At 51.6% G+C, this 8,330-nt stretch overlaps 1 protein-coding gene across 1 annotated transcript; it reads left to right on the plus strand.

Annotated features, from left to right (window-relative positions):
* The first annotated feature begins 4,728 nt into the window (after positions 1-4,728).
* Positions 4,729-7,506, plus strand: LOC123065299 (beta-glucosidase BoGH3B-like). Its single transcript, XM_044488630.1, has 6 exons — positions 4,729-4,995; positions 5,071-5,275; positions 5,654-6,137; positions 6,217-6,321; positions 6,403-6,790; positions 6,869-7,506. The coding sequence occupies exons 1-6, from the start codon at positions 4,764-4,766 to the stop codon at positions 7,372-7,374; spliced, it is 1,920 nt and encodes a 639-aa protein (XP_044344565.1). The 5' UTR covers positions 4,729-4,763; the 3' UTR covers positions 7,375-7,506.
* The last annotated feature ends 824 nt before the right edge of the window (positions 7,507-8,330 follow it).

An 8,330-nucleotide genomic window follows, 5' to 3' on the forward strand; every position in this document is an offset into this window, starting at 1 on the left:
GGAGTTCATATATTCACTAAGTGTTAATGCTTTGGTCTGGTACTCTATTAAAAGGAGGCCTTAATATCCCTTAGTTTTCAATAGGACCCCGCTGCCACGGGAGGGTAGGACAAAAGATGTCATGCAAGTTCTTTTCAATAAGCACGTATGACTATATTCAGAATACATGCCTACATTATATTGATGAACTAGAGCTAGTTCTGTGTCACCCTACCTTATAACTATTGCATGAGGAATCGCATCCGACATAATTATCCATCACTGATCCAATGCCTATGAGCTTTTCACATATTGTTCTTTGCTTAGTTACTTTACCATTGTCACTGTTACAATTACTACAAAATTGCTACTGTTGCTTTTGCCACTGTTACCGTTACTTCCATACTATTTTGCTACTAAACACTTTGCTGCAGATATTAAGTTATCCAGGTGCGGTTGAATTGACAACTCAACTGCTAATACTTGAGAATATTCTTTGGCTCCCCTTGTGTCGAATCAATAAATTTGGGTTGAATACTCTACCCTCGAAAACTCTTGCGATCCCCAATACTTGTGGGTTATCACTCTCTCTAATGCATAACCCCAAAACGATAGTGGTAAATCGGTAAGAGGCATCATAGATTGCACCATATCTAATAAAATACGGTTACGATGTTCGGACACACCATTACGTTGTGGTGTTCTAGGTGGCGTGAGTTGTGAAATGTTGGGTTCTACGGTAGGGTGTGTCGTCTGCAAATTAAAACTTCCTACGCGCAGAACAACCAAGAACATGCTACGAGAGATGGATCACAGTTCGTTACCACTAGACGCGCAGTGCCGTGCAGCGGAAGAAGAGTTGGGGCAGCGCGTCCGCGTGGATCGCCTCCTCCTCGTCCGATCTCCCTCGAATAGCAGGTCGTCCGATCCCACGTACAAGTTCGCCGGAGGGGCACAAGTGCACCGCCTCTAACGGTATCTGCGCGTGCAGGAGGAACACCGTGCGGCGGACTACTAGGTCCGATCACACAGTCGGCGGCGAGTGGAGGTGGCTATTCGTAACACATGCAAACCCTAGTCGCAACGCCGAAGCGATCAACCGCATGAGTGTGCCGCACCTCCACTTTATATAGGCGTCCGTCGCAGGCTCAACACTTGGGCCTCGCACGGACCCTAAAGCCCAAAGTCTACTCGGTCACATTGCTAGTCCAGTTCGGATCACATCCGACCAGTGTCCTATGAACCGACCTCGTAGGTTCCTTCCCTTAAGCGTGCGACCCCTTAGGTTCAAGTCGGCTTGGTCGCAGTTCGGATCACCTCCGACCTGCACGGTTGGTAGCGGCCTCTAGAAAGGCATGCCGACCACCAAGCAGACTATGAAGCTGGTTAGGCGAACCTGTACAATATGTCACACTTCTGTTCCCTTTGCCTCACGATATATGTTGTCGGGCTCAAGGCGAGACTGTCATCCTTGTGCTAGCCCGACCTCTTTCTCGTTTCAGTGATACCGACCACAAACCGGATTATCTCATAATCCCTGTCGCATGGCCATGCTTATCCTGGTCTGATCACACGAGGGGCCCAGAGTATATCTCTCATGATTGGAGGGGCAAATCCCATCTTGCTTGACCATGTCTCGCAGCATGGGACTGGACAAATCCGAAACCTACCTTTGTAACTACCCAGTCACAGAGTAGCGTTTGGTCGGCCCAAAGCAAGTCTGTCACCATCCCGAGTACATGCGTCAGCTCATGTCTTAGGACATAGAACGTATATTGTACTAGAGACTCACAGATGACATATCGCTGCGTCTCATAGTTGGGTCTGTCCGACTTGGACCTTATCTCGACTCGGATCCGACTACGTCGAATCCGACCAGACCTTTCCAAGTCCATATTATCCGGTTAGCATCCAATGCTCCATGGCTAGTGAGACCAAGCCATCGACCGTGTCATATGCTAGTCTAGTCGGGTGCGCGTCCATACAGCCCTTTTGACTAGGGACCTTTTAGGACAGTCATCATACAATGTATAGTCCCACAAACAAGTCATGTACTTGCCAATACACATCATTGATAATGTCCACAGACTATCTTTATTCATAAACACACAGGAAATATCATCATACATGATTGCCTCTAGGGCATATCTTCAACAGTGAAACTATTCCACATTGTTTTAAATGAAGGCCAAACTCGTAACTCAAATATTCACCTTCACGATCAAATCGTAGAAACTTTATTTTCTTGTTACGATGATTCTCCACTTCACTCTGAAATTCTTTGAACTTTTCAAATGTTACAGACTTGTGCTTCATTAAGTAAATATACCCATATATACTTAAATCATCTGTGAAGGTCAGAAAATAACGATACCCACCACGAGCCTCAACACTCATCAGACCGCATACATCGGTATGTATTATTCGGAGTCGGAGTGATAGCTTCTCTCGCAATAGTTGTTGGAGTCGGAACCGGAAACCCATTCACCAATGTGAACTTGATGTCTTGGTCTTGTGTCTTGATGACTTGTCCTTTCTTTCCGAATCCTTGCTTCTTCGAGAGGGTCTTCATTCATAACGATCATCTCTATCCCTTCTCTCTCTTGGAGGTGATTCATCTCTTGTGCTCCTACTTTTTGGTGAGTCTTCTCATTTTTTGAAGGGAGCCGTACATTTATTGGAATAGTGTCCTGGGTTTCCACATTTGTAGCAATTACGATCACGACTAGAAGATCTTTTGTCATTGTAGGGCCTTGACTTGGAGCTTAAATTTGGGAAGGAAGGGGGTGTCTTGAGGAGCAATCCTTTTTGAGAGAGAGAGAGAGAAGTTAACGGTTTTGAAGGAAGAGCGACAAAATTTTTAACTCTTTAAATTGAAATTTTTCAGGAGGTGGAAACAAGATTTGTGGAAATGGTTGGAGATGCTTTTTTGCAATAGTGAAAATTGGACAACCCACCTTATCATAATGCCAGTTTTATATATAGTATATAGTAATATTCAAAGGCCAGCACTGGGCGCCGGTGCGCCGGCCAAAAGTTTCGGCCGGTCCACCTCTAGCCGCCCGATCTAGCCGCGCGAGGCCGTCCGATCCCAGCTTCTCTTCTACCTTTTTCTTACCTTATCCTCTTCTCCAACACACACACACACACACACAGAGAAGCGCCAGGGCCGCCATGGATGCGCGACCACGAAGCACTGCCTGCTCGCACTAACCGCCGCGCTGTCGCAACCGAATGCCTCGCCGGCGCCGGCGCCGCTCGCCGGTTGGAGCACTGGTCGCCGCCCCAGTTCGCTAACCAGGTCGCCCCCCTCCCCCTCCCACCGACCGCCGTTCGAGCAGCCCCGACGACCTTGCGGCGCGCCTCGCCGCGGTGGCCGTCGCAGTTCGCCGCGATGACCTGTCACGGCTCTAAAAAAAGCTTCGGTTGTTGCAGCTTTGGAATTGCTGGTTCCAGCAAAATTTAAAACTGGTTGAAGCAAAATTTCTTTCCGGTTGTATCAAAAATTGCTTTGCATCTCTGGAAAAACATAGGCTCCAGCAAAAAAAATCCAAAGGTTCCAGCAAAAAAAAGATGCTGGTTGAAGCAAAATTGCTTGTCGGTTGTATCAAAAATTGCTTGCCGATCCCATCGAAGAAGAAAGCCATTGCTGCCATGGACAAACACCGCCATGGGTGAATGAATGTAGCAAAAAATGAAAGGGTTGTAGCAAAACAAATCACCGATGGCATGAAAATAGTATAGCGGTTACAACAAAAAGACATGTGTCGCCGTCGCCGGTCACAACAAAAACTTCGCTGGATCCAGCAAATCCAGTAGTCGGTTCAAGCAAATCAGCTCGCGGGTTGCAGCAAAAAATACCTCCACCACCATGGCTGCAAAGTCTTGAATCCTCTCTTGTAGCAAATCTAGTAGCCGGTTCCAGCAAATCCAGTAGCCGGTTCCAGCAAATCCAGTAGCCGGTTCCAGCAAATCAGCTCGCGGGTTGCAGCAAAAAATACCTCCACCACCATGGCTGCAAGGTCTTGAACCCTCTCTTGTAGCAAATCAAGTAGCCGGTTCCAGCAATTTACTTCGCCGGTTTCAGCCGTAGAGCTTCCGACACGGCGCATCCACGGTTCCAGCACGGCGACAGTTCCAGCACGGGAAGAGCGCCGCCGTCTGTGGCCATGAATCGTGGGGAGATAGACTAAGAGGAAGCTTCAAGGGGCGGCCCTGGCTAAGTGGAGTGGCTAGCTCGCCGGCGTGGAGTCAAAGAAAAAAGAGGGACGGATGGATTTCATGGCGGATTAGAATTTTAGGAGGAGAGATGCGACGCATGAGGAAAGAGAAGTGCAGAGTATGGATAAGCTTTCTCAAAGTAAAAACGATGGGTGGGGAGATAAAGCTGTGTGTGGCCCCATGAGCTTAGCTGGGAAAGCGACCGGCCGAGCGTTCGGCCGGTGCGCCGAACCCAAACGATTCCCATATTCAAATGCATATAGGAGACCGTGAGGTTAGCTTTGACTTTTTCTTCTTCTTTCACACTGAAGATGCCCTTAGGTACACTCCAATTTGTACACTGCTTAATCCAGAAAAGCTTTGAACAAAACAAATGAACGTGGTCGTTGGGGCGTGCGTGAAATTTTATAACTGCCATTGCCGGTGCTTAGTCGCTAAACTGGCCCATAAGTATGCACGGATGGCGAGTGAAAGGCAGAGTGCTCCTTCACACCGCTACAACAGTACAACTTTGCGCTTGCATTGGCAGGTCCAGAAGCTGGTCACAGCAGCCGAGCTGAGCCATGGCGTTCCTTGGTAGGTACAGGGCGAACGTTTTGCTGCTCCTAACGTGCGCTAGTTGCATTTTGATGTCGGCGGCAGCCGACTACGCCAAGTACAAGGACCCGAAGGAGCCGCTCAACCGGCGGATCAGCGACCTGCTGGCGCGGATGACCGTCGCCGAGAAGATCGGCCAGATGTCGCAGATCGAGCGGGAGAACGCCACCGCCGACGTCGTCCAGGAGTTCTTTATAGGTATCGTAGTATATGCATTGCGCGTGCATTTTTATATGGTGCGCTCAATTTATCAACGGTCCGCCCTGGCTGTAGGAAGCGTCCTGAGCGGCGGGGGCAGCGTCCCGGCGACGAACGCGACGCCGGAGGCGTGGGTGAGGATGGTGAACGAGATGCAGAGGGGCGCGCTCTCCACGCGCCTCGGCATCCCCATGCTCTACGGCATCGACGCCGTCCACGGCCACGGCAACGTCTACAGGGCCACCATCTTCCCGCACAACGTCGGCCTCGGCTGCACCAGGTACCTAGGTCAATAACGTCAGATCGATGGGTTCTACATGATCAGATCGATGCACTAGTTAATCATCTTAAATTGAACGGCTAGCTTATATAATGTTCAAGTCTGTCACTCATATACTAGCTGCAAGACCTAGCTACTCCAAGTTGTTTTTTGTGTTCGATGTTGCATTATAAAAAACCAAAAGAGCTCACTCACATCTACTACGTTGCACCTACGCACACATAGCTTCAAATTTCGAAGTGCGGTGCTTTTCCATTGTCCACTGGTGTGTGCAAACAACAATTGGTTTCACACGAGTACTTCTACACGGCGGTGTAATAAACTCTGAAGTGAACTCGGTACTAATGCAACGTACGTGCGGCCGGTCTGTTGGTGCAGGGACCCGGAGCTAGCGAAGAAGATCGGGGCAGCGGTGGCGCGGGAGGTCAGAGCTACGGGGATACCGTACGTGTTCGCTCCGTGCGTGGCGGTGTGCAGGGACCCCAGGTGGGGCCGGTGCTACGAGAGCTTCAGCGAGGACCCTAAGCTGGTGCAGCAGATGGCCTCCGTCATCTCTGGCCTCCAGGGCGAGATTCCGGCCGGCGGCCGCCGCGGCGCGCCCTACGTCGCCGCCGGGCAGCGCAACGTCGCGGCGTGCTCCAAGCACTATGTCGGCGACGGCGGCACGGCCGGCGGCGCCAACGAGGGCGACACGGCGGCCACTTTCCACGACCTGCTCAGTGTCCACATGCCGCCCTACTACAGCGCCGTCGCCCAGGGTGTCTCCACCGTCATGGTCTCCTTCTCCAGCTGGAACGGCGCCAAGATGCACGCCAACCGTTTCCTCATCACCGACTTCCTCAAAACCACGCTCAGATTCAGGGTCTCCGATCGATTTCTTCGCAGTGCATTTCTCTCTTGTAAACATGCTTCCTCTCACTCATCTATGTGTGTCTCTTCAGGGTTTTGTGATTTCGGATTGGGGAGGGATTGAAAGGATAACGACACCTAAAGGTGCTGACTACATGCTGTCAGTCAAGCTGGCGATCATGGCCGGCATCGACATGGTGAGTGAAGGAGCGCACTGCTAATGTTACTGTTAGTGTACAAAACAAATGGACATCATTCATCTGGTCGCGCCTTTTCAGATCATGATCCCGTACACATACACGGAGTTCATCGACGACCTCACCACCTTGGTGCAGAACGGAACCATTCCGATGAGCAGGATCGACGACGCTGTCCGGCGGATCCTCCGTGTCAAGTTCACCATGGGTCTCTTCGAGAACCCCTACGCCGACTTCAGCCTCGCCGGCGAGCTTGGCAAACAGGAGCACCGCGACCTGGCGCGGGAGGCCGTGAGGAAGTCCCTCGTCCTGCTCAAGAACGGCAAGGCCGGCGAGAAGCCGCTGCTGCCGCTGCCCAAGAATGCGGGGAGCATCCTGGTCGCCGGCAGCCACGCCCACGACCTCGGCAACCAGTGCGGTGGATGGACCATCACCTGGCAAGGCGTCGCCGGCAACAACCTCACCACCGGTAACGCACAAAGATAGCGTGCCGTGCTATGCCAAGCGGCAACCGATGAACTGGAACTAATAACGTGAACGCGCGCAGGGACTACGATCCTCGATGGCATCAAGCACGCCGTGGGGCACGGCACGGACGTGGTCTACTCCGAGAACCCCGACGACGGTTTCATGCAGCAGAACAAGGACCGCTTCGACTACGCCGTTGTCGTCGTCGGCGAGCCGCCCTACGCCGAGTCCTTCGGCGATAACCTGAACCTGACCGTGCCGGCGCCGGGCCCCAGCGTGATCCGGGACGTGTGCGGCAGCGTCCGGTGCGCCCTGGTGCTGATCTCCGGCAGGCCGCTTGTTGTCGAGCCGTACATGGACGCGATCGACGCGCTTGTTGCGGCGTGGCTGCCGGGGACGGAGGGGCAGGGCGTGAGCGACGTGCTGTTTGGCGACTACGGGTTCACTGGGAAGATGGCGCGGACGTGGTTCCGCTCGGTGGAGCAGCTGCCGATGAACGTCGGCGACGCGCGGTACGATCCCCTGTTCCCCTTCGGGTTCGGGCTCCAGACACGCGCGGCCGCTGAAATGGAAGCTCTGGACTAGTAGGGCCACGGCTAGCCCAGCTAAAAGTTTGGCATGACCAAAATTTTGGCAAGATATATTCTTTGGATTGCAGCCAATGTACTTGCCAAAATTTTGGCAAAATTCCTAAGATTTCACTTGGTTTGCCACCAATAGAGTCGCCAAATACTGGTACGAGTAACTTGGATTGACTAATGTTTGATTTGATTTTAATCTGGCTGTACCTTGAGCCAACAAAGAAGGGACACATAAGTAACTTATGTTTAGTAATATAAAAAATAATTAACTATAACATGCCAAAATAAGGACATGTTTGGTTCATAAGTCTTAAGACTTTTTTTAGTCCCAACTTATAAGTCCTAAGTCCTTAAAAAGTCCCTACATGTTTAGTTCCTGGGACTTAACATGGACTAGAAGACCATATTACAACTATAAGTCCCTATAAGTCCCTCCTTGAGAATCTTATTTCATAAGTCTCAAGTGCCCACTTTAAGTCCCTATAAGTCCCTCCTGTTTGGTTCAAATGGAACTTATAGGAACTTTTTTAAGTCCCTAAATCAATAAATCCCTGAAAACAAACATCCTCTAAACAAAATGAGCATGCAAGAGTACAAAGACTGACGGCCGAAGCATGATAATTAGTACTAGACTAGAGGTTTTGGGACAATTAGTCGAGTAGTAAAAGTTTTTCTTTATTGAAGGGAGTTCAGTAGTAATAAAAGGTATGTTATTGGATCTCCGCCCTCCCCGACCCCCATCCTCCTAGGGTTCCCGCGCTGCCGCTCCCCCGCGCGGAGCCGCTGCCGCGGCCGGAGCCCGCCGTCACCGTTAGCCTCTCCCACACCCCTCCCGCGTCGCCTCCCCGGGCGGGGCGACCGGGGGGGGGGGGGGGGCCTCCGCCGCTCCACTCCAGGCTCCGCCTTGCTCCTCGCTCCTTCCTCCTCCTCCCGCCGCCAGCGAGCGCCGCCGAGCCTCGG

Source organism: Triticum aestivum, chromosome 3B (genome assembly GCF_018294505.1).
Source record: "Triticum aestivum cultivar Chinese Spring chromosome 3B, IWGSC CS RefSeq v2.1, whole genome shotgun sequence".
Classification (NCBI taxonomy): domain Eukaryota; kingdom Viridiplantae; phylum Streptophyta; class Magnoliopsida; order Poales; family Poaceae; genus Triticum; species Triticum aestivum.

Excerpts from the sequence above, each read along its gene's own strand:
- LOC123065299 (XM_044488630.1), top strand. The coding sequence starts at position 4,764 with ATGGCGTTCCTTGGTAGGTACAGGGCGAACGTTTTGCTGCTCCTAACG. Across the intron at positions 4,996-5,070 it reads CGTCCAGGAGTTCTTTATAG|GAAGCGTCCTGAGCGGCGGG; the intron begins GTATCGTAGTAT and ends CCCTGGCTGTAG. Across the intron at positions 6,322-6,402 it reads TCATGGCCGGCATCGACATG|ATCATGATCCCGTACACATA; the intron begins GTGAGTGAAGGA and ends GCGCCTTTTCAG.